General features: G+C 39.1%; 1 protein-coding gene across 1 annotated transcript in view; it reads left to right on the top strand.

The window, feature by feature from the left end:
* Nucleotides 1–17,520, top strand: part of LOC104410080 (solute carrier organic anion transporter family member 1C1-like) — a 20,559-nt gene extending 3,039 nt beyond the window's left edge. Inside the window, exons 2-15 of the mRNA XM_010020178.1 lie at nt 1,273–1,427; nt 3,736–3,877; nt 3,970–4,102; nt 6,148–6,263; nt 7,062–7,208; nt 7,323–7,425; nt 8,409–8,650; nt 9,502–9,666; nt 10,253–10,448; nt 11,922–12,084; nt 13,511–13,695; nt 14,919–14,983; nt 16,114–16,231; nt 17,127–17,520. Of these exons, the coding sequence (XP_010018480.1) occupies nt 1,296–1,427; nt 3,736–3,877; nt 3,970–4,102; nt 6,148–6,263; nt 7,062–7,208; nt 7,323–7,425; nt 8,409–8,650; nt 9,502–9,666; nt 10,253–10,448; nt 11,922–12,084; nt 13,511–13,695; nt 14,919–14,983; nt 16,114–16,231; nt 17,127–17,343 (2,124 nt within the window). The 5' untranslated portion in view covers nt 1,273–1,295 and the 3' untranslated portion in view covers nt 17,344–17,520. The remainder of the gene's footprint in view (nt 1–1,272; nt 1,428–3,735; nt 3,878–3,969; nt 4,103–6,147; nt 6,264–7,061; nt 7,209–7,322; nt 7,426–8,408; nt 8,651–9,501; nt 9,667–10,252; nt 10,449–11,921; nt 12,085–13,510; nt 13,696–14,918; nt 14,984–16,113; nt 16,232–17,126) is intronic.
* The last annotated feature ends 8,583 nt before the right edge of the window (nt 17,521–26,103 follow it).

Below are 26,103 nucleotides of genomic sequence, written 5' to 3'. Positions count from 1 at the left end.
CCTTCCTTGTTGGGTTTTTTCTCTTCCCCCCCCCCCCTTCTCTTTTTCACGCTTTTCTCAAATGAGGACACTACTGTGAAAGGTGAAATAAACCAGTTCCTGTGAACTCTGATTTATGAGTTCTGACTTGGGGACATTAGTTTCAATACTCTATCTATCTATCTATCTATCTATCTCCCCTGTGTATCAAGATCTGCGACCTGAAGAAGGTTTTTTTCAAGTGACCCATTTTTTCCGAGGGGCTCTGGATCTTTCTGCAGAAATCTGTTTCTAGTTGGAGTTGCACAAACGGGCAAGTGCTTTCATTCTTTAAATAAATTTTGCAAATAGATACATAGACTTCCCTTACGGCTTTTCACTGAAGAATTCTTTTTAATTTCTTACTTATCTTTCAGATATAAAGTTAAAAAAAAAAGGAGAAAATAAAAAAAAGTATTGTGCTATTCATTGTAATAAAACCAAATTAAATTTAATCATGAAGCAGGGCTTTCTACAATAAAAAAATATGTTATATCAGAGGAGGGATAAGATTTTTCACCTATGGCTACAGGGTGTGCTCTTTCCTGTGGAACTGGAGCAGTTTTGCTGAACTGCTGAGTTGCAGATGATTTCATGCATCAGAGAATATAGACAGCACTCTGAAAAGAGGGGATTAGAGATACCCTGTATACTGTTGCAAGAACTAAAAACATATACTGTCCTTATAGGAGGTCATTTAGCTAAAATAATGAATTCTTTTGTCATTAAGAATTGTTTCCAACAGACCAGTGTGAAAGAGTAAGTCAGATGGTATGGTGTTACTACAGAAATCTTACAAATGTGACGATTGAGTCCTGAGCTGCTTGGCCTGCATATTCAGAGCTTCCCTAGCACTCTCTGTCCTTCAGCACTGATGCTTTGTTGACCCTTGTAGTTTGTTTTTGGAGAGAGACTTTGTCTCGTGCTCTTCTGTGGAAGTTGTATTTTTAGCATTGGAAGTCATTCTGGACAGAAAAAGGCGAGGGGGGGCAGGGAGCAGAAGGGAGCAGTGGTCAGAGTAAAGAACCGTTTTACTTGAAAAGAAATATGTCAAAACAAGATACTTTGGAATTTAAATGAATATACTCTTTGAAACACCAAAGTTCCAAATAATTTCCAGTGACAAGATCCAGTTTCAACATCTCGGCATTTTCCTGTAACTACTGTTTCACTGTTTCATCAGAAAGGTCCTTAAAGCAACTCTATTTTGGCATATGTGCTTTTGTATTTATTACTGTTTTCTCTTATGTTCAGATCACTTAGCAAAGAAATCAACCATGACAGTGGAAACCGAATCCAGCAATGTCAGTGACTCAAACCAGGAGGCAGAACCTGCCCAGCTTTTGGATGATGAAGCAAACAAAAATCTACCAGTCAAAAAGAAGACTTCCTGTTGCACTGGCTTGAAGGTTTGGTGCCTTATCAATATGACCATGTTGTTACATGTTAAGAAATGTTGTTCAAGATACGACATAGCAGATAACTTCATTCCTGTTTACCCTATCTTTTCTGAAACTGGACACAAACTGAAGTACAGGGGATGGTTGGATCTTATCTTTGTCCTAAAGAAAATAAAAATTCCTGATCTGCCATATTACTCTCAAGTTACAGGTGGATGCCCTTTTGGCCACTAGACTGAGGCAGCAGCCTCCAGTTGAAGCAGCCTAAAATAGGTGGCTAGGATACACTGTTGCCTGGAGGAAGCTATCACCACCCATTCTTGTAGGGACAAAATCGGGTGAAGCGAATTGTATTCCAGGGCTTTTATCTAATCCAGGGCTGTAGGTCAAACAGTCCACTGATTCCCACAAACACACAAGCTTTCAGGAGCACACAAGAATTCATTGAACAAAACAAGTAAACTGAGAATTTTGCTTTCTTGTTGAAGCCTTAGAATGTATTGCTTCTGGCTGAGCTGCAAATGCTACAAGGGTAAGATTTCTTTTGGCACTGATGTGTTTGGGTTTATGTTTTGACTACTTCTTCAGCCAGCTTCCTCTCAGGTTAAGTTACATAGGCCCAGTGGAGTTGCAATGCAATAACATTGCAAATGCAATAACATTTCTTTCTATCAAACAGTCTATAAAATGGAAGATTAATGGAAAAAAATAGGTGATTGCAAGCTTCTCAAACATCCAAAATATTTTGGCTTAAGTATCAGGTAAGGGTTGTTATATTTCTTATCTGATTCACATTTGCCACCCATATACACCTGCAAAAATAGTCTGATTTCTCTGGGAGACTCAGTAGTAACTTGCCAACATATATGTGGGTAATACTATAAGACTGTGGATCTACGTCTGACTTTATGGCAATTACAATTTAACATGCACAATACCTTGGAGGTAATAAAAGACAAACTTATTTCCCTTCTTTTCCATTAAACATTTTGTGGTTTACCTGGGCATTGCTTTTTTGAACCCAAAATACCCAAATCACTTTTGTTTGTGTTTTCATGCTCGTCAGCAGTTCGTGATTTCAGACAAAACCCCTGAGAGCACTGCTGGAATAAGGCAAGAAAGGTGTTTCTCCCAGTCTTTTTGCCAGTTGAGCTCAGGAAATACCAAACATGTCAGATCAAAGCCTGCATTTCTGAGATTTTTCTCTTTATTCCTGATAAAAAGAGAGTAAATATACCTATTTTCAAGCTTTCACTTCTAATATTGGCTTCATTTCTTACAGTAGGTAGTATTACAAAGTCTAAATCTATATTTACTTTTGTTTACGTACCCAACATTTTGTTGTATTGGAACTTTTACCCACTGAGCAATAAGTCTATTTGTTTTTTAAGACTCTGTTGAAATAGCTGGATAATATTTAAACAAACTTAGTTTAACTTTCTATCAAACACATCTTTATTTGTAAAAGCCAATATGTGTGTTAGTGGAAACACCTGTAAAATTATAAAGAATATTAAGTTTTCCCTTATGAGGTGTATGATACACAGGCAACATAGCCATAATCCAAACGTTTCAAAATACATCATCTGAAACAGAGATGGACTCAACCAGTCTGTTCCACCTTCCACATACTGGGATATCATAAAAGCTTGCATAAAGCCTTTATTTTGATGCTATGGCTATCTATATATTTGAGATAGAACCAGTTATGAACTGGCCTACAATAAATGACATGGGGCCCAAGCAGAGGATAATTGGGTGAAGATTAATTTTAGGTTGGACTAGTATCAGTAAATCTATCCTTATTAGGTATTTTACCTCTGGCAAATTTTACACTTCTGCAACATCTAGAAATCTCACCATTTCATCTGCTCTCAGCTTTTTGATAAATGTAACTACAGGATGTCACTAGGTGAGTAGTTGCCAGTGAGTTCTTTGCCAAATTTAAGTTTCACAGGCATAGGATTTCTGCTTTGGAATACCTCTAGCCAGCAATGCAGACAAGATCAGGCTTTCTGTCCATTAAGATGGCTGTTGGAAACCTGAAGTCCAAAGGAAGCAGTTTCTCTCAGCACAGCACCTTGCACTAACCCTCTTCAACAGGGAAAGCCAGAAGCAAACAGTGCTGGGACACCACCCTGGTGCTCCATAGCATTAGAGTATGTGGAAATTCATTCACACAATATTGTAACTGCAATTTGAGTAACAAACGTATGACATTATAATGATTGCTCCACACGGTTTTAAACATCTTTGATCCCCCTGTGACCAGTTTTCCTGCTTCTACCTCCCATTTTCTGTCTTAATCTTTCCTCAGGCATTTCTTGCTGCTTTATCATTCAGCTACTTGAGTAAAACGTTGTCTGGCACGATTATGAAAAGTTCCATCACTCAGATTGAACGAAGGTTTGGCCTGACATCATCTACTGTTGGTTTCATTGATGGGAGCTTTGAGATAGGTAATTGATATTCTGTAACATCCAGAGATCTTCTCAGACAAATACAAGGCACCGCATCTGGAACTAATTCTGGTTCATTCATTACCTTCCAGGTAACTTGCTGGTGATTGCATTTGTAAGCTACTTTGGAGCTAAACTTCATAGGCCCAAAGTAATAGCTTTTGGATGCTTTACTATGGCTGTGGGAAGTTTTTTAACAGCAATGCCTCATTTCTTCATGGGATAGTAAGTACTCATCAAGATTAATTTGGGTAACCTAACACTGGAATCGGATACTGCTTTCTGGTTTTTGAATGAAACTTGGTGTATAGATTTCCAAAGGCCTATAGCACCTCACCTCAATGTGCAAGGAATCACACTTCACACACGTATCACTGCTCATTTTATCTGGTTGGAAAAATACGGCTTCTCTGAAGAAAAAGTTCGACTTCTTGAAAAACTAGGAAAATCGCAATGCTTTAGTTTTCAGACAGACTTGTTCAAAAAAAAAAGGCAAAGAACGAAATTATTTCCCAAAACCATTAGAATTTATTTTTTCAGGAAGAAACACTTACCTATTAAAATCTTATGAAAATTTAAGTTTCAAATGAAACACATTGTTCTTCGAAAATCTTCAACCACACTACTGTGCTGGTGCTGTTTTTTTAATTAATTATATACTTTTCCTGAATGGCAGACTGTAAGAACACCTATTGGGAAAATCATTGTCAACTTAAGAGTGTGGCATCATGCATTGTTAGTAAAGATGTCAGGATCATGCAGGCAGGAAAGACAAACCATTATGAATCACAGTAAAATTATGAGGAGTATAGAATCCACGTATATGATTTCCAGAGTACGTCTGTGCTGTTCTGGACAGGATCGCAAAGCTCTGAGCAGATAACTTCATATTGAGTGACATCTCTACCTGAAATACAACTTTATTTATAGCAACAGGTAACTCATGTAGAATCAGGGATTCAAAGCTTACTCGGTGAAGAAACCAGCCCTCAAAGATGCTCAGTAGAATAAATCCTGCTCCTTGAAAGAAGAAAACAGAGCCTTGTTGTGTAAGGTGACACATTTTGCTCTTCTGTGGCAAGCAGCTGCTCCTCACACAAAGCAGCCTCTCAGCTTTGTGCAGAGCCTGCAGATGGATCAGTGCTGGTAGAGCTGATACCAGGGTTTTCCTGTTCCAAATGCACATGGCTGGTTAAACTGATTTTCCATGGCTGGTTAAACTGATTTTTATTCATTTTCTCCAGGCTCAGAGAATCATGGCATGTTGCTTATATGCCATAATGTTTCCAGCCATAGCTTTGATACAGTGATAGCATATAGAGTAAAACACATTGCTGTTGCTCTTTTAAATATATTAGAATAGTGTAAAAAGAAAACTAGGGAATGCTTTTTGTCATGCCTGTCAATCTTGTACTAGCATCAGGTTTGTACTTTCCATACAGTTTCTCATGAACCTGGGCTTGAAAGCTTATGAGGAAACTGTTCTGCACTGTCTCTTCTGATGAATGCTCCTTGTTTCAACATGAAAAATAAGCCTGCCATGTTTAATGGAGTTAGCCCAGTTCCTAGAAGCAGAATGTGCGCTTTACCATGTTGTTCTGCTTAAACTAATTGTACTTTGCAGCTCAGCAGGGCTCATATTTTGGAAAAGGATCATGCTGCTGAACACCTTCCATCACCTGAGCTGCTCAGCTGTCTTTTCACAGCATTGCTCCCTGTAAATACAGCCAAAAAGTGTCTTTCAGCTACTAACTTTATCCACCCGCCTTTATACAACAGCTCTTCCTAAAGACAATGCAAATTATCAGGCAAACAGGTACTGCCTGAAGATGGCTTCTCCTTACTCCTTTCATCCTCACCACCTCAAAATACACATCTAAGATGAAAAGAGAGACTTTTACACTCACAGTCAAGAGATTCTTCTCTTCCTTGTTGACTGTGGGGTCAGCATAAGGAGCCCACCTGGACCTGACCCTAAATTTTGATACCAAAGTTTTGATCCTATCTGAATTACTTACAACAGCCCTTTTGAATTTTCCAGCTTAAAATGTTATGTCTTCTAGACAGCTGAATCTTGTTCTTCATTTTAGTGTTTTGGTTTTCCACAATGTGGTTAAATAACCTTTTTTGCTCCTTCCATAGCACTTTGTATTGATATTTAAACAGATACCTTTCTCTTTATGGAAATAGCGATCAAGTGCTTCCTTCCCTATTACACTAGTATTTCCCTAATGGACACTGCTTCTAAACCTACTGTTGTGTGTTTTCAGTTATAAGTATGAGACAACATCACATTCAGCTTCTTCAGCCAACTTGACTTCAAGCATAAATCCCTGTTCCCTACATCAAGATGTGAACGAAACCTTCTTGCAAGTCTCCAGGTCAGGTAAGGAACTCTAAGTGTAAGTACAAATACAGGAGCTAGTTCTATCCTCAGTTGCAAATAGAGTAAATCATTGCCACATGCAAGATGCTCAGTTAGATTTCCAATGTCAGCCTGTACCTGTTTGAGAACATTACCAATACTTAAATACACTTTGTGTATCACATTTGAAGAAGAAACATCCATCAAACACAAATTGTAAGGGTCCAGATCCCTGGTTTCTTATGTTCACACTTCCAAATTACAATAAAATCAACCTAGCACTGAAAGGGATGCTGAAACTATGTTTCAGTTACCTGAAGTTTGGGAGTTGGAAGAGATAGCCTGACAGGATATGAAACTGCACGGAGTTAACTGGAATAAATGAAGATTTCTGTAATCTTGATTACAATATGGAATACGGCTCTTGCATGTGCTGCTTTCCATGGGACACAGGTAAAGAAAGACTCAAGCTGTGTCCCAGAAACCATCTCAAACTTCTCACGTTAAAGATACATGCTATATGCCAGGTAATATATTTATGAAAATAGCAATCTCCCATTTTTTACACAGGTGTTTTTTCTGATGGATAATACTTACTTGTATTTTTAGAAACCAAATACAATGGAGGTAGAGGAAAGTGTTATTAGATTATTAAAAAGTATAATGAGATTGATGGCCTTTCATTAATCTTCCGTAAAGAAAATGCTGTTAATACCTTAAATATTAAACTATAATCATTTCATGTGCTGAATTTCCTGTGGTTTGTCACTGTTTTCTGTTCAACTGTTCTATTACAAAGATGTAAACTCTCATCTGCAGACTGTGAGAAGGAACCCACATCATATACGTGGATATACATCTTACTGGGAAACATGTTACGTGGAATTGGTGAGACACCAATAACACCACTGGGCATCTCTTATCTTGATGATTTTGCTAAAGAGGAGAATGTTCCTGTGTATGTAGGTAATCTCAACATAAAGTAAACTGAGATTTTTAGTGTAAGAGGTCTATCACCCTCTGCAGAAGAAAACGTTCAGCCATTAAAATGTACATACATCTGCTTCATTATATTTTCAGCATGTTTGCACACAATAGGCATGTTGGGTCCAATGTTTGGTTTCCTGTTGGGATCTTTATGTGCAAGACTGTATGTGGATGTCGGATTTGTGGACTTAGGTAAGCAAAACAACAAAAGTCGAAGTAAGCTAATACGTTCACAACAGGTTCCTCTACACAGTTGCATAGGTTTTTATTATGTTAACTATAGTAATGCAATTTATATTTTATTTATATTTATTTCATTAATTTTATTATTTAATTTATTATAGTTTTATTAATTTACTTGAATCTTTTAGGGTAAAGGCAGAATTGGACAGGGAACATATTTTAGAATTGTGGTTTAGGATTAAAGGATGAAAATACATATCTAAGTTTAAAAGTTAATACCAAGAACTATCACAGACCCAAAATGTTTCACTGAACTCTGGTCTTAATGAAAGGGTTCTGCTAGTATAGCAGTTTAATAGTTTTGGTGGATTACCTACCCTTTCATCTGAGCATTTTACATTATTTACAATTCATGTAATGATGTTTGCAGTATGGTATACCAGCCAGCCTTTGCTTATTCAAATGAAAAATGCATGTATTCACATCTACAAAATGCCAGAGGGAGCAGAGCAATCCCTGTAAGTCATCATGTAACAATCATAAAAATTAAATGCTTATCCTGCTTGCAATACGAAGTCATGGCTAATATCACTAATGCCACAGAGAATGCCCCTATGCTTAATAGCAACCTACACAGTTCAGGTTAGCAGAGGATGGTCTCAGTAGAAATGTATCATCATCCCTAAAAGGACCTTTTAGGGTTGCAGCTTGTCTGCCATCCATTTTTGGATTCCTATGTGTTGGATAAAGACCTCTGCGTTACCATATATGCCACAAAATGGCAGTCACCGTAAGACATAGAAAGGCAGATGAAACACCATCATTCAAAGTATGGTACCTGATGTCTTCACTGCTTGCATTGTCTCTCATTAGATGATTATGGTTACCACTTAAAGGCAGACATTGTAAAATGTAGCTATTGTAGTAGGTAAAGGGTGGGAAGGTTCAGTTTCTTCATTTACGTAACTTGTATCTGCTTCCTTCATTTCTAGGCAGCATCACTATCACCCCACAGGACTCCCGCTGGGTGGGTGCGTGGTGGCTTGGTTTTTTAATAGCTGGAGTAACCAGTTTGCTGGCTGCTATTCCATTCTGCTTCCTGCCAAAGAGCCTGAAAAAGCCAAAGGAAGCCAACAATGACCAAACTTCATACGGTCTCTTGGAAAACATTGGTTCTATGGGGAAGAAACTTACTGCTGCAAAACCTAAGCCCAGGAAGTGGTCAGTAATACTGAAAGGCAAGTGTTTCACATGTTGTATAAATGTGAAAAGGCAAAAGCACAATGTACAGTGGGAATGTAATAGTACTGAAAAATATTTTGCCTCCCTTCCACTTCAGTCTGAACCAGTTAGCTGTCCCCAGGAAAGGAGGCGTCTGCTAAAAGTTATTAAAAGTCAAAGAGCTTGTTCAAGACTGTGAGGTTCTGCATGCATCACTTGCAATGCATTGTAGCCTGAGCAGCACCTGCCTCTAAAATTTTGTGGTAGAAGAAATTTGAAGAGTGGGGAAAAATTTTCTGTATCAGGACCTAAAGAAAATATTAGAAGGCTCCTTTTGCAATATGGAAAGCCAGATTATTCATCCAGTCATCATACAGCTCATGGAGACGCTGAAGCACATTGCTGCCTAAGGAAAACACACGTGTCCTCAGGCTAAGAGAGGAGTGAAAAGGAGGTGGGAAGAGATAGCCTTGCATCATTAGCCAAATTCTCCTGTCTTTGTTCAGATCCCAGTGGAAGACACCTGTGTATCTCCACAAAGGCAGTTCTTACTTAGCCTTGAACCTGTGACAATATCTATGTAAGCTGAAAGAAGTGGAGCCCTTTAGTCTTCAGGTGCAGACCTCACTGAAGCACCCAGGCTTTAACCCATACTTCTGTCTTCTTATAGGATTCTCTTCCTGTATCTCAACCTCTGGTGTTTTTCAAGAACGTGATTTTGTTTTTAGATACTCGCATGCAAATGAAGATCAGTATGACCTGCACTTGGACACCTGAGAGAAGGATTTTGCCCTAAGTTTTGTAGATTACTCACCAGTAATTATGCCATGCATCTTTCAAAGCCAACTCATATATCCCTTTCTTTCAGATTTCTATACCTCCCTGAAAAAAGTATTGAGTAATCGAATGTACTTTACATTTATGTGTTGCTCACTGTTACAGTTTAATAGCTTTATTGGTTTCTTGACTTACAAACCAAAGTACATGGAACAGCAGTATGGACAATCTACATCTAAATCTAACTTTCTAATAGGTGAGTTACACTGTGCAATGACTGCTTCTGCTATAAGCAGTGCATGGGAATAATTTCTGGCATGCTTTTTCTGGGACTGAATTCCTTGAAGAACAGGCTGATGTAAATGGCAGTCTGTCCTGAACTTGAATTATATAAAGGCAGCACACAAACTAATGTTTTGGTGCTTATGGGACCAGAATAAATAATGATATGATACATATGATACTATATGATATTATATTAAATTATGTCATGTCATGTCATATTATATATCATGTCATATTCTGTTATGTTATGTTACATTACATTATGTTATGTTAATATTCACATTATAGCAAGGGGCTCCCAAATATGCAATGCATGTGTTGTTGGAGTTTTAATTGGTGCAGCGTCTGACAAGTGCCTTACAGTGGAAGTGGGGTTTAAGGGTTAGGCACTTCAAAAATAGCATATGCAGCCCAGGGATTAGGCTGAGCACAAGGGACCTAAAGTCGTCATAATAGAACATAAAGCTGCTAGGGACATCAGTGTGAGGACAGACTTTGGCTCTTAAGCCCACTATGACTTTTTTATTTTAACATTCCCTTTCTATAATCTCTTTCAGGATTGACATCCTTACCTCCTGTAGGTCTTGGAATTTTCTTGGGAGGGCTTTTAATGAAAAAGTACAAAATGGGCATCATTGGAGCAACCAAGTTTGCATTTTCCATGTCATTTGTGGCCTATGCCCTTACTCTCTTGCACTTTTTTGTTGGCTGTGAGAACCACATGGTAGCAGGAATAACAGTGTCCTATCAAGGGTGAGTATAAAATGAAGAAGAGTATGATTTTCTCCATGGCAGCAATAGTTAAAAAAATGTACTTTGACATCCAGGCTAAAAGAGGAACATTCTTTTGCAATCCTTAAGAGAAAGTGAACACTACCACATGTCACTGTGATAGTTTTGTTGGTCAGCAGAGTGTCAGCCTGCCAAAGCACTACCCTAGTTAAAGATTGGTTAGAAATATATTAGCAAAATTGCATCATTGCTGATGTAGGTTGTTTGGATGAGTGTGTGTTGCTGTTTCACACAGCGCTATTTCTACACCAGAAGCAATTTTCTAATGAAGTGTATTCAGTAAAAGAGTGAAGCATATGTGACAGAGAGCACTGGTAGCATATCCTACACAGAGACAGAAAGACTGCAACATGCTAGACTCAGCCTTCTGTAAACCAAAATGAACCTTTTATGCCTAGTGAAAAATGCTCTCTCCACTCAGGAGACAACCAGGGTTCAAAAGTTACAGGCTGTTATTTTGTCTTGGAGAGAGTGAAGATACCACTAGAGGGGACGCATGCTGGGATCTAGCTGTCCAGAGGGCCCAGCAACACACTAGCGTATGGGTTGTCACTGCCTCGTGTCCAGCCTTCTCAGAGTACCTCATGGCTAGTGTGAACCTGCCTGCATCTCCCTGAAGACTTACCCGCATTTCCATAATTTGTCACTAAAGTTCATTTATCCAGCCATACTTGTTCACAGCTGAAAATGCGGAACTGGACAGGCAGCATGCCAAGGATGTTTATATTTCTTGGAACCTGAGAAATAACTGTTGCTTGTTCTGTACTCTGCGATGTTTCACTAAGAATGCAGATAATGGACCAGGGAATGTGCTTTGTAAGTGCTGAGGTGAAAGAGATGACAAGCACATAAGTTTAATTAACCCAGAAAGGAGAAGATGAGGGAAAACATCCCTCTTTGTTACAGACCTCAGTACCCAAAAAATGTCTGAAAGTAAAAGGAAATGCTGAATTCTCCATATCCTCTAGGAAAAGTCAGGCTTGGCTTTAAGATATGGATATTTTTTACTATGGAGACTGGGATATATCGTTTCTATGACTGGTGCAGTTTTAACAGGAACTAAAGATGTAGTTGATAAGGCAATGTAAACTGTTGCTAGCTCTGTGTTCAATTAGGTTTTAGCCTAGCTGACCTCTCAAAGCTTTTCCTTTTTCTTTTCTGTCTACCTCTGCCAAATAAAATCAGTGACAATGTTTCTATTTCTTTTAAAATTCTTTATAATCTAGTAATCACTTTAATGTCAGTGCAATTAGGATGGAATCTCAAACAAACAGATAAATACTGTAGAGACTCAACTATGAAAATGTATGTCCTGGGCCTATGAGGTGGGTTTCAGGACAGCAACAGTGTCACACGGAAGGGTAGATTCACCGACCTCAACACTGAATTAAAAGTTTTTTACACTTCTACACCTGTCTAAACTTAACTTCCAAGCAAACCCATTCCATATCATGAAAATGCTGTATTTTCTGAGTGCAACTCTGACTGCAAATGCTCCTCCAATGTGTGGGATCCTGTGTGTGGAGACAACGGAGTCACATACGTTTCGGCGTGTCTAGCTGGGTGCACGGCGTCGGTGGGACAAGGAAAGAACACAGTAAGACCCTGATTCAGTTTCTGAAGTTTTCTACTTGCTTATTTGCCATGTAACATCAAGGATTTAGTATTATAACATATTTAAGGAAAAGCAAAGTCACTGGGGACCAGTCAGTAAAGTATTTATGATTTCTGGCTACAAACAGCACAGAAGACAGAGAGATTTCTCTGAGTTACTGCGAGTTAAAGAAAATGTTCTACATCCTTGTTGTAGATATTGATTTTCATCTTTTGCAGATTGAACACAGGAGGGGGAAACAAACAGGCCAAAGTGGTTACATGTTGTGTGAAGGTTGTCCATGGCTTGCCTTTCATAAACCTGATTTTGGGTGCCCTGAGGTGTTAGCCAACAGTTGAAGTACACTAAGATAGTGTACTTCAGAAGTACAGATGAAGTACTACAGATAGTGCAGTATCTTTCCCAATACTGATCATTACTTTGTAAGTACAAAGAAGGACTTGAAGGGATGCAGTTTGTTTCTCCCATGTGAAACTCTGGGATGGCAGGATTCTACTATTTTTCTGGCTGACTGCTTTCTCCTCAGCACAGAGTGCTAGTGATAATGCACAGAGTCCCAAAGAGCAAGCTCCAGGCCACTGATACAAGCCGCCTTTGGACTGTATCATTCCCATGTTTTCTGATACTGGATAGTCACTCCAGAAGATACATGGTCTGGAGCTGTTTCTTGCAGCCAGACAGTTTTCTCTCCAACAGATTTGATTTTGAGGCTGGTTTCTCTCTGCTGTCTACAGTCACCTTCTCCAGAAGACATTATTTGCTTAAAATCTTAAGGTGGGAAGCAAGGGAGAAGGGCTCAACAGCATCCATGACAATGGGACCACTAATTCTCACACAAGTCTGTCTTTGTAGAGGTTAAGGTTTGTGGCTTACAGTTCCTTTTACCTCAGCACACCCTCAAGCCCCAGAAGCCTTAGCTAAAAGGTATTGCTCCTAAGCTCTCAGTACACCTACTACTGATCTCAGGGGTCTGCATGAGCTGTGTCTTGACACATAGCTACTGCTTACAGCTGTGAGGTACCTTTGATGGGTCAGCATTAGCAGAAAAGGTACTTTTTACAGACACAAGTCAGCAGAAAGGGGGTGTCACCTAGGAGCAAAAGGCACTTTTCCACTTTGACAGCCCTCTGGGGACACAAAAGCTGAGACCAGCCACAGAAGTCCTGCAGGTACTCCAAACATCCTCCAAAAAGGGTTACTATGTCCACTGGCAAAAACATGATGGCATGGAACATCTTTTCCAACTGTTTGCAGGAAAGAAAAGAAGAAGCTGCTGCCCATTGCTTCAAGAAGGCCAAATAAGATAGGAATGGGATGCTTAGGAGGGCTTCAGACTCTGCCTGTGTCTGATGGCAAGATTCCCCGTTGCATGAGTAGTGTCCTATCAAATGTGTTTTGTGTCTTCCAGGTCTTCCATAACTGCAGCTGTATTGAAGCCAGCAGTTCATGGACAGGAAATAACTCTGCCACTTTGGGGCAATGTCCAAAAAGTGAAGATTGTTCAATGAAGTTTATCTACTATACAGTAATACAAGTCATAAGTGGCTTTTGTTATGCATTGGGAGGCACCCCAGCATACCTGATTATGTTTAGGTGCGTAAAACTAACTGTGTACCAAAGGTAGAGGCTTTCCAACAAGGGCATCAAAACTATGTTTAGGTTTCTCTCCCTTTGGAATAAAGATTCTCTTGCAGTATCACATGCTTTCTTTAATGCACTTTGTCATTTGCTATTTGTTTGTAGCTGTTAGCATTAACCCTGCCTTTGCTGCTGCCTGTAAGTTGATTCTAGTGTATTGCTTCCAACTACTGCAAAATGGTTTCTCTCATGCCTGTCATACACCCAGGTTTTCTAGAACACATCCTTTTTGTTTGCTTGGTTATTCTGGCTGTATGGATTTTGAAAATGCTTGAAAATGCATTTCTGGATGTGGGGTTGCCCTAACAGATTGCATTTGCCAGATGTCTGGAAATTCATGACGTGTTTGGGCTCAGTCTGAGGCTCCTATGCTCCTGTCTGTCAAGGTACACAGGTTCGGGCATACCAGGATGCGATTTGGAACCATGTGTACAAATTAGCACATACTTTTCAGTAACCTGAAGAGAAAGCTTTCTCAGTAGAAAATGCATTAATGGAAAACTTAATGGTAGTCCTAAGAGCATTATGTCATCTTAAATAAGCATGGAAAACAGAACTCCCCTCCCTTCCTCATCTCTGTGAGATGCCTTCCAGAGTGTTGACCATTTTAATATTTGCAAGGAGATGGCAGAAGTTGGAAATATAATGGATTCAAGATCTGTGAGTGCCCATTTCTGATGCTTGGCGTGTGGTTCCAACAGACAGACATATTGCCAGATGGCTTTGTGTAGTTCAAGATGTGGCATTGTACAGAGGAATGTCATTCGAGAATAGAAAGATGCTGCACTAACGCACCTACTTGCAACATCTGTGTTTTAGGGCAATATGATGTATCCCATCAAGTGAGGAAAATGTATGCCATGGAGTTAAGGCAATTGGAGAGCCCATTTCAGTAAGATTAGGATAGACTGTGATTGAGACTTTAAAATTTAACTTCTTTAATTATGTTTAGGTGTATGAACTTTCCAGGAGCTATGTGATGGAAAACAATAGATTAATTCACCTTTTTCATACCACCTAATGTTTTTTCAGCAGATGTAGGAAGCACTCTCCCTCCAAAGTTTGGCTTTCTGTCATTAAGAATATTAAAGTCAGGGTAATTAACAGCAGTTTAATAGACATGTCTGAACACTAGATTACATAGGTAAATACTTCATACTTATCCCTCTTTCTTTCAGATGTGTTCAGCCAGAGTTGAAATCTCTTGCAGTTGGTCTATACACACTCATTATGAGAATGCTAGGTAAGAGATCATTTTAGCTGACATGCTGCTTCATATGGCTTTAAATGACACCAATGCAACCACTATTTGTAAAACAGATATATCCTTGAAACAGCTGTTAGATCCTTGGGTGTTCCTGAAGATACCAGGGTTTTTTCCTGAGGGTCCAATATTCAGTCAAGAGTTCATTGGGAAACTACCTAACACAATTCTGAAAATCTTTGATCTGCTGATTAAATGGTGTTGCAGTTCGGGAGCTTAGTGTCCCAAAATGGGAAGAGTTTCAAACCAAAATTAAAGTATTACCTTGTCTTTCTAAGCACTGACCCCTTTCCATAGGCTGCTTCTTCGGCACTTTGAACCAGCATGCTCCTTCCATTGCAAGGAGGAGTAGAGCCACTGTCACTGTTTCAAAAAAGCTGGTGTTTCTTTTCAGTGACTTGGAGATTAAATCTGATGTGCTCTCATCTTCCTTCTCTAAGGAACTTCCAAAAATGATCATTTGTCCCATCACTCCCTGACTACAGCACTGATGATCATAAAACACAGGTCTTTATAGATATATTACTGAGTTCAGATTCTCACAAGAGCCCTAGGGCAGAACAGTCCTACATCAAAATACAGGATGCTCCTGCAGGAATAAGGCTAATGTGAAACATAGTCCTGTACATGCTAAAACCTTCCCCTGAAGTTAATACTTGCCTTTACTTCAACAAGGCTAGGATTTTGTCCCATGTCTGCCAAGTTTTGCAGTAAAGCATAAGCTCATATCTGGCCAAGTCACACTAAGGATTTCAGCTGCTTTACCCTCATTCAGGCAGGAAGGACCATCAGTCAGTGTGGTTAATTCAGGCTATGCAGAGAAGAAGGAACAATTCATCAGAGACATGCTTGAGAAACCAATGTGCATGACTACAAGCCTGGCCAAACCCATCAGACCACATTTCCTGGGGACTGATGATCCACATGGCACAGAGAAGGTGTCCCAGATTACAGTGATTCTGATAAAGGACACCCCCACTCCAGTCCATTCTACCTACTCCCACTATTGAAGCATGTAACTTGCCACTGAACAAATAATATAAAGTTGATTCCTAAAAATATGTCTTTTCCTGTGACATCTTCTGACATTTTTGCTTGTTTCCTTCCAGCTGGGATTCCAGCACCAGTTTATTTTGGTGCACTGATCGACAAGACATGCTTGAAATGGGGAAGCACAAGCTGTGGGCACCAAGGGGCTTGCCGGCTGTATGACTCCAGTGCATACAGGTAAGGAAAATTAGGGCACAATAAACCTCATGCATTTCCTTTCTACAGATAGACATGCTTTGTTGTGCTATACTACAGTGTATGAAGCCACCCATCAAAAATTACGGACAGATAGTGATTCTGGACTCAGATTTAGGTCAGTCGAGAATTCCTGAAATTGAGAAATCTTAAGATCAAATCTAAAACTTAGGTTTTTAGTCAGTTTTTATGTTGTACAAAAATAATTTAATATCAGTGACAGATTCCTGGAATTAATTATGTATTTTTAATAACCTTTGAGTCAATTTAAAAAATTTAATATGGTAAAAAGATTGTATAATTTACCATCAAGAGGAAAGTTACTTAGATCTGCCTTATTTGCAGATAGTTTATTCCTATTGGCAAGAATGTTAACTTTGTGTATTGGCCACATTTGAGAGAAAAATAAATGAAAGAAAATAATCGTGACCAGCTGAAGGTGTTGGTTAAACACAAACACCATTGGTCTCCAGAAGGAATATTCCAGAGATTTTTCTCAGTTTCACTCAGACCTTGTCCACTTCCGATGTGTTTTTTATTTTTAAATACAATAGCCCACTCTGGTGTTCTCAACGTATTTCCAGCCCTAAAAAGTCTAAAGCCTTAAAGTGATCCAAAAATCTTCAGAAACAAAGGGAAGATGATGGAATTTTTGCTTTGCAACTATCTTCATAAGCAAAAAGAGCATTATCAATCCTTTAACATAAATTTTTGCAAGCAGAAATGTCCAGCTTATGGTTCCATTCACAAATACTGAGTTTTAATGTTTTCCCCTAAGCTTTTTTGGTGTATATGTGATCCTCAAAAGCCAGTGCTCTTCTTCAGTGTCTTTGAAAACTTCAGTGCTTAACACTATCTTCTATGGTCTATCCTACAGGTATGTCTACCTTGGTTTATCAGCAGTATTAAGAGGTCCTTCCTACTTGATCGCAGTCCTTTTTTATATATTGACAAAGAAACACTTTCAAAATAAGGACTGCAGGCCTATAGAAAATGGAGGAAGGGAAGATGCTCCTATGAATAAGGAAGATAATTGCAAGATCAAAGAACATTTGCCAGGTTCTTCTGATGCAGAGAATGAATCATGTATTTAGAAAGCCTCTTAGACCAGTGGCACATGAATCAGGACAGGTTCTTTTAGAAACAACTTTCACCATATTATGAATAACTAAGTAATAAATAATAGCACCATTCAGAAAGCAAAACTAATAGCAAACCTGTGATGAACAGCAACAAAAACTAACACGCAAATATGAAAGTGTCTTATGTCTGGTGCCGTAGTTACCTGGTTACCAGGAACAAACAGACAAGGTTACATGAACTGAACCAAATTCTCAACAGATAAAGAAAAACCCTCCCTTCGCACTTCCAATAAAACCAGTCTGCAATTTTTAGTGGGGTCAAAAATGACTGCTAGCAGAACAGCCCACAAAACGTGATGCTGATCCTGCATGCAGATCCATTTGGTAGACTGCCAAGGGAATGACAAGCTCACGGCTAACAGCAGCTTTCTGATCTCCTCAAATTCAATCAAAATTCACAGTAAAACCAAAGCCTTTAAGCAAAACATTTCCACCTTATCTAAATGAATCATTGTGGCAATTTTCCATCGCAAAATTGACAAAAGCAGTATTTTTCCAAGAAGCATTTTATCTTAGCTCAGCTGAAAATTTTATGCCTACTTAAACCTACAAATAGGTTCCCATTAAAGAAATAACTGCTTTTTAAAAATCTCAGTGGTAGCATTTTATTAAAAACTAATTCTTTTAGTTAAGTGGCTACTAAACTTCAGAAATATTTTGAATTTTGTAGTGATGTTTTCATAGCAGAATCCATCTGACACGTGCTCTTGACTTTATTGCTATGCCATGTACTGTCCAGCAGAGGACACTCAAACAACAACATTGCCCCTATGACTACTGCAAATACTCGATACATTTGTCATTTTCAGACTTTATTGTTCTGGGAGAAGTTCACCGTCAGGCAGGCAAAACACTTACCTGTGTTTTCATGCATCTTAAAACTTCCTCAGCACAAGCCTTTAGCTCATATATTCAAAGTTGCTTTTGTGTATTTGTAGGTTTGCGTTCATCATATTTGCATCACTCAAAGCTTGACGACTATTACTCTAAATAAAAAGATGTATACTTGCGTACCATTTCACAACAGTGTGATTGCATTCTCCGCTTGATACTTCAAAATAGATGCTCAGGGCTCAGTGGGATACGGTTAATAGACATGTTAGATGAAAGTACACTGAGCAAAATGCTGAGTTGTTTTCAAATGTGTTGTCTGTCATGACAGTCACTTAGTACTGATTGCAGCAGCTGAAGGGAAAAGAATGAGACTTTTTTTCCAAATGAAGTGGTATTTACTGGAGGCTGAGATTCTCCATCCGGCAAAAGTGATACGGCCTTTTCTTACAACTGCATTTGCAAACACTTTGACATATCCAGATACAGGCATACATAGAAACATTCATGGGAATGAGCTGTGGGACCTAAATGAATGAACTATCTTATCTAACTACTGGACTTGGGAGTGAGTTTTGGCAGGGAAAATAATTGCAACTGTCTAGTTCTGTTTGCTTTTCAGCTGCTTTGTCCACATGATGTTTCATTAACATGTGTTGATGCATGTATAATTTCCTGTGGTGTCTTTAAAACCAGGGCTTTGGGTGAGCCATTTTTAACCCAAAATCTGTAACCTTTCAAAATATACCAGTTTTAACTGAAAACTAGAGCTAATTCCAGATAATAGATTATGAGAACTATGCACAAAGAATCAACAGTGCCAGAAAAAGGTGGTATGGCCTTTAGCAGATTTAGGAAGCTATTACTCTAGACTCATGAGGCCAAGGAGGTGTCAATACGCCAGCCTTTTTGGACACAGAGAAGGCGGTTGGCAGAAGAAGGTTATAACCTGCTTCTCAAGGGAGTTTTCCCTTTTCTTGTGGGAAAAACGCTTCCAGTCAGAAACAGCCCAGCTGCCTTTGAATGCTACAGAATCTCACCACCTGCAAGGGAAGAAGAGAGAGAGAGCAGCACTTTGATTAGTTGCTAGCCTAGAAAAAACTGTGGTCTCCTCTCCATCATTAAAAAGCTACAACTGTAGGTCATGGATCTGTGGTGGAAGGAGAGTAAACACGACAAATTATTTCATCTCACAGTGCAATTCTGCAATTAATTTTGTGCTACCCTTGTGCCCTGAGAGCCCTTGCTGCATGAGAAACACTGTGCATGCCCACATGCACAAAATGGCAATCTCTGCTTCAAGGCGCATGCGTTTGAGGTAAGGCAAGATAGATATTGCCAAGCAGGAAATCAGCAAGAAATAATGATGACTGCTCCTAGGCATGTTCAGGAGACATTTGAAGAAAACTAAGAAGATAATTTTGAACGTCTTTACAGTTCTGGGAGGAAAGCTTAGATACAAGCACTTGGTAGTAAGATGTGCATGAATGTGTTTTAGCAATAATCTGCCTCTACAGCCACAATTTTTACACACTAAGTAAAATTAAATGCCTACATCTACTCCTTTATCCACTGCTGCGGTTAAAAGACAGGCTGATTTTATTCAGGTGCCTCCCTTTATGCACTGAAGTTTTGAACATTAGGAGTAATGGCTCTAAACCCAGAGGGACAGAGTTTACAATCCAAAAAACTGGAAGTTGTTGCAAAACTTGGGGGTGGGCCCTTGGTTTTCTTTGCTTATGAAGGTGGGATTTCTTGGCAGTGTAAAAAAGCAGTGTAAAAAAAAAACCTTTTATGGTTCACACTTAAAATGTCTCAGATCCTCTTAATATTTCTGATCTGGCCCAAGCCAGGCCAGGTGAGACCCCTGCAGAGGTGGCAGGTAACAGCTGAACAAACACGTCCCTGTGTTACCAGATTAAGAGTTTACCAGCAACATAAGTTTCTTGAAAACATTAAACTCTGAGCTTCATAAAAGAACACGAAAAGGGAGGCAAATTATAAATAATTCTCTTTCAGAGTAGAATGGATGAAAACAAAGAAAAAGAAAAGATGAAAGCATTTACATAATGAGCTCTGGGAGAGCAGGAGAAAATCAAAAATCTGATGAAAAGTTTAAGAAATTATCTTCCCCCCGCGAGAGAAACACAGCGAAGGTGACATGCTATGAACTGCTAAATAAATTTATGTTTCGGTGCTGTGCACCACGGGGGAGAGAAAAAAAGTACAAAAAGAAAAAAAGCCTTTTCCTACCTTGCTGTTTTCTGTGCTTAAAGCAGGCCAGGGAATTATTTTTGTCTGTTTTGTGAGCACACAGGAAAGTAACTGTATTTAATCTTTCCTACTGATGTCCAAAATGAGTATAGAAATACTTTTGGAGCTAAACATGCTTTGCTTAAGGTGCTTTCAGGGGAGTGTCTCCATTTCAAGACAAAGCTGAAACAGAATACATGTGGTTTTCCAAGGCTGTGTGTAGTTCCATGAGCTTTATGTCTGGATCACGGCAAAGCATGAGAAAGGTTCATTCAGCTTTTATGTGGTATATACTACCCCATGGATGCTATCATAATTTAATTCTGCAGTGGGATCTACAGGCAATAAAATATATCATAGACACATGATACAAACCAAAAACTTAATTTGTCGATTTTATTTTGGTGAAAGGCTATCTACTGGTGCAAATCCATCCACTGCGAATAACTTCATTTACGTGTCCAAACTGGAATTTATAAAACTGATTTCTTGGCTAAATGGCCATCTGTCATGCATTTTATCCAATGCAGCATTATCATCAGATGGTGACTTTAAACATATGCGTTTTCTTTTCTAATCAAATTCTGGGAATTTAAAAAATAACATTAATTTAATGCACCAGTATGAAATATTCTGGAGTAATGTGGAAACACAAGGAACGCTCTACAGAACTGTGGAAACCCATCCTGAGTGCCCTGCTGGATTATGGTCACAGACCTGACTAGGGATGGACCACTGATGTGCTCTACTCACTTCAAGGATAAATGTCTCTTGTGCAGTCAGATCTCTCAAGTCTGTCAAATAATAAATGTCAAAGTGTTTGCTATGTTCATCCAGAACCTTAGCAGTTGCTCATTATTTTTAAAAGATACTTGCTAGTGGTCAGTAATAGCACTAATTAGTTTTCTTAGTTCACCTTCTCGTGCATGCTTTCTGGAATTCCTTACTTCCAGAAATACTAAGCACCTGCAAGTATTTACTTGCAAAAGCTCCTTAGTTTCCAATTATTCATACTATTCGTTTTTTTCCTTCTTGAAAACAGATTTTGAAAGAGTTCAATAGCTGACTCATTTCTGAATCATCATTAATTTCAGCCCACTAGTCTTTTTTTAATCCTCATTTTAATACATCGGATTTAAAGTTGTTTGTTGTTTTCATTAACTTTAGGAATGCATTGAGTTAGTTGAAAAGAAGCATTATGAAGGGTAAGAAACGCTTTTGCCATCCAGGTCTCAGAACTGCCCTGAATCCATCCCTGTTAGAAAAATTCTTCACGGCTACAAGAAATCCAACAGCTAGTTCTTAAAGTCATCCAAACATTACCAGGTGCAGAACACCTGCCGCTGGGTGAGTTGTTATTATCTCTATATTGGTCATACTACTTAACAAGGGATGCACTTTGCCAGCTTGCAGTCAATTTGAACTTGCAACAAAGGCCAACATTTGTACTCATTGACATTCCCTGGAAAGCAACTGCAGATGATGCATTTAACAAGTATACACCTGTTTTTCCTGAAAGGCTTCAAGAGGATTGAAGGCTTCAACAAATGTAAAATTGCAGAACAAAACTGCCTTAGCCCTTAGCAGCAGGTACTGATGGATGGATGTATGGATGAACGGATGGATAGATGGATGAATGGATGGATAGATGGGCAGGCAAACATTCAAAATCAGAATAAAAATGTATCAATCCAATGCATTACCTAAACTATTTTATGTCCTAAACAAGCTGAATTGGTTGAAACACTTACTATACAGTGCAGAGAGTACATATGGGACGTCTTTGTAAGACAACAGCTTTTAGTGTTACTTTGAAAGTTGAATTAAGAGGGGAAAAGGAAAAAGTCATGGGAATACAAGTAATATGATTGAATGCAGTAACCAGACTAAATTGTCTGGTCTAACTTCTTCCATTAAAAAGAAAATCTGCAAATAATCCAGCCCATCTGACCCAGAAAGGCAATCTCTGGGTGGATCCTGAATGTAGGGCTAGGATTATTTGTGTTCCCACAAGAGCCCCTGCTCTGTGCAATTTCAACCTGAAGGAGGAGAAAAACCTGTTAAGGAGTTACTCTCCTACTTGCTGTCACCTCTCTCCACATTACTGCAACTTACCTTCTACAGTGAGAGCTCGATGACCAGCATTAACTGGTTTTGTTCCTTTATGGCTCTTCAGATTTTCTCTCAGACAGTGTCTATTGGGATCTACAGAAAAAAAATCGGGTATTTCCACTGCAGTTCCTATTAGTGTTTTCAGATCTTAGATGCAGCTGCAGCAGATACAACCAACTCAAGTCGTTACTCACAGCTGTGGCAGCTGTGCTGGCAGGAGCAGCCCGTGGGATGCAGGGAAGAGGAGCAGCATGTTTGGGCGGAGATGTGCTCTCCCACTGTTATTATGAACCAGCACTTCAGGTAGGGCCACCTCACAGTGGGACATAAGGCTCCAACATCACTGTGTGGTGAGCCAGACCAGCAACCCATTTTTGTTATCAGGGAGACACATCCAGAGGGAGGTAGTGAATAGGGCCACGAGCAGCTGCAGGGGACAAGCCATGAATCTCCCCCACAGGGCTGCATATGGACTCTCTATAGGGAAGCTTCACAGTCACGACTGAAGTCATATATTGAGTCATCTAAAAGCAGGATATTATTGGAGGATGCCTTCTGGCCTCATCTGAAACTGCATTAATACCTTTCGTGTGAAAATGCCACCTGAGCTATGGGAGTCGCAGGACTCAGTGGATGTACAGGAAATCCAAGTCTGAGATTTTGTATAATACTAATTTTAGAGATATGAGCTAATATATAACATCAGTGTTCCATTGATGAGATGATAATAAAATATTTCCAAATGAGATTAAGTCATTTACTATTTTTGCAGATAACTGGAAAAGTACTCATTCATTTCTGCAGCAATATGTCCTACTGAGGAACATGAAACTCTTATGATTTCTTAACTCGTGATTTTAGAGAAGAAGATGCTGGTTTTTTACATAAATGCCTTACAGTGCAACACAGCCAAGGAGATGAATTATTTAGGTTTGACAGTCACTGACTCAGAATGTCTGTGGTTTAAGATGCAGATTTGTTATAATAATTTTAGAAATATTTCTCAGAATATTTTTCTGCAAAACGTAAGTTTTCTTTTGAGCAAATCTCAATGATTCTGTAAGAATACTTTGTCTATAACTGTATTTCTCATATAATGATTTCTGTATAGCCTCTGTGATTTAAGTTTATTCTACTGATCTACCAAAATCTGCTGGTCTCTTGCTTCCTGATAGTCTTGATCACTCAAGACTTATGACTTAGTTTTTCACTAAATGTGATACATAGTGATTTTAGATTACAGCATCTTTAGAAGAATTAATAAATAAATAAATAACCCCCTATCAACAATAACAACAAAACAGCACTTCAGTCCCATTAGGAATCAATCCCAGGCTTTCTGCTTCCAGTCACACACCACAAGCATGAGGCTGTTTGCCAGAGGCACCCAAGCACCAGTCTGTGTCCAACAGTGGGCCAGGCAGGAGCAATCCTAGCATGGGGCATGAGTGGGTGGCTGGGTAGAAAGCTCTTACTTAACCATAAGCTCCAACCTCTTGGGCTTTCCAGTGTTTCTGGGTGGCTCCTTTGTTCCACCTGTGCTGGTGGAAGATAACTCCCTGTATCAAGTGGCTTATCTTATAGACAAGGGACAAGTGCCAGGCACTGAACTGGGACTCTAAATGCGGTGACACCATGGTCAGTCTCAGAAGAGACCAAATCTACTGCACATGCAATGCATAGCCTGTCCAACTGTGTTATCCACCTGATAACTCCACTGTGCTGCACTTGGTTGTGCTATGGATGCCATGCCTAGGTTTTGTTTGATGCTTAAGAGTCCCAACTTTCTTAACCAGAGGCTGTAACACAGGGTTTTCAGACCTTAGCTAAGGGCTGCCATCTCCTGCAGAGCACTGCTGGTGCATCAGGCAGGTCTCAGGCTCAAGGGTCCAGCTTATCCATAATGTAGATCTGGTTAAAGAGATGGACACATACAGCATGCATGCATGTTTCCCATGGCCACTCTTCCTTCCTCACATCCCTGGCTATACACAAACAAACCATTTACCTTCTCTAAAAGGAGTATCTATCTGCCCCACAGACTTTAGTCCAGAGGGGTCTCATGAAGGAGTCTTCTTGACCTCAAAATTCAGGTGCATCTGTAGCAAGACTATTTTGGCTTTTAATTCTTAGGCAACTTAAACTGTGATTTAGTTATATTTTAGTAGCTCAGAATAAAAATATGAATTAATTAGAAAGAAAGATATATAAGAAACATCAGAGAAAATAACATGTGATTCATACCTATATTAACAGTTTCAGCTACAAAGAACTTTGACCAGAACTAGAAGTAGGCAAAATGACAATATATTCCATAGTGAAAAATCAGTAGGCTAAATTTAATGTTACTTTTCTGCTATATTGCTAAAATATTTGAAATGCTTTAAATTTAATTTGACAGCCTGAAGTATTTTCTGTTTATTCTGCAACAGCTAGGACTCTATTCCCAATTTATTTTTATGCCAGGATAGACAGGACTTGCTCGTAATGGGGACACAAAACCCGTAACAGGGCTTTGTTTTTGTGGGATACATGATCCTAATGCATACAGAAAACTGTGGGTTTAGGGCTGCTGGCTTTTTTTCTCTTTTATAAACAACTAGAAAATATAATAAGAACAGGTAGTCATAGGTCATTGTGTCTGTTTGATTATATAAAAATAAAGAAATGCCAAATAATTACACCATCTTCTGGGATAAAGCTCTGTCTTCTGTAATTATTTTGACACAAGGTCTTTGATAATGCCATTAAAGGGCTTTTTGATAGCCTCAAACAAGAGCTGTGTAAACACAAGACTCGTGCCCTTAAACCTCCCATACACTGACAGAAATTCACTAGTTTGACTATTTCTTCATTGATTTTGGTGGAATCACCATGGTTTAAGGCCTGCTAATTTGTCTGTAATGAACCCTAAAATACCTGGCTTGTGGTGTAGTTGTAAATTTGCCTCTGAAATAGCTTTCCTGGTTAACAATTTCTATTACCACCTTAGAATAATTCAGGTTTCTTTTCCTTCTTGGAGGATCTTCCTGGTGGTGGAACTCAGAGATAGCTCTGAGCATGTCACACAGGTCAAAGATAACAGTTTTGATCCTAGAATCGGTAATGTGGCTTTGCAATCAAGCCAGTGAACCAGAGGCCTCTTTGCCTCTCTGGTTGGTGAAACCTTTCCTTTGGAGCAGGAGGAAGTAGAAGGGAGAATGCCCTTAATTCTCTATTATGAGAGGCAAAGGGATAAAAAACTTCCAGAAAATGCCCCTCAGTTGACCACCTATTTCATTTTTTACACACAGGAAAGTGCTTAGACTTGCACACAAGAAACAGTGCACATTGAAAACATAGGGAAGTGATATATCTTGGAGTTGGGAGTACACTGAGTTGGAGGCTCATTTAATACCACCTGTGGCAGCATATACATTATTACCAATTTGGGACTGTTACGAAGATTGATGTTAAGTCTTATTTGTTCAAAAAAGCTCATTTTGCCAAGTTGCATCTGAGGTAAACATCTGGACA

The sequence above is a fragment of the Nestor notabilis genome, unplaced genomic scaffold (genome assembly GCF_000696875.1).
Source record: "Nestor notabilis isolate BGI_N333 unplaced genomic scaffold, ASM69687v1 scaffold10370, whole genome shotgun sequence".
Lineage (NCBI taxonomy): Eukaryota > Metazoa > Chordata > Aves > Psittaciformes > Psittacidae > Nestor > Nestor notabilis.
The sequence above is the reverse complement of the archived record's forward strand: the minus strand, read 5'-3'. Positions and strand labels throughout refer to the sequence as shown.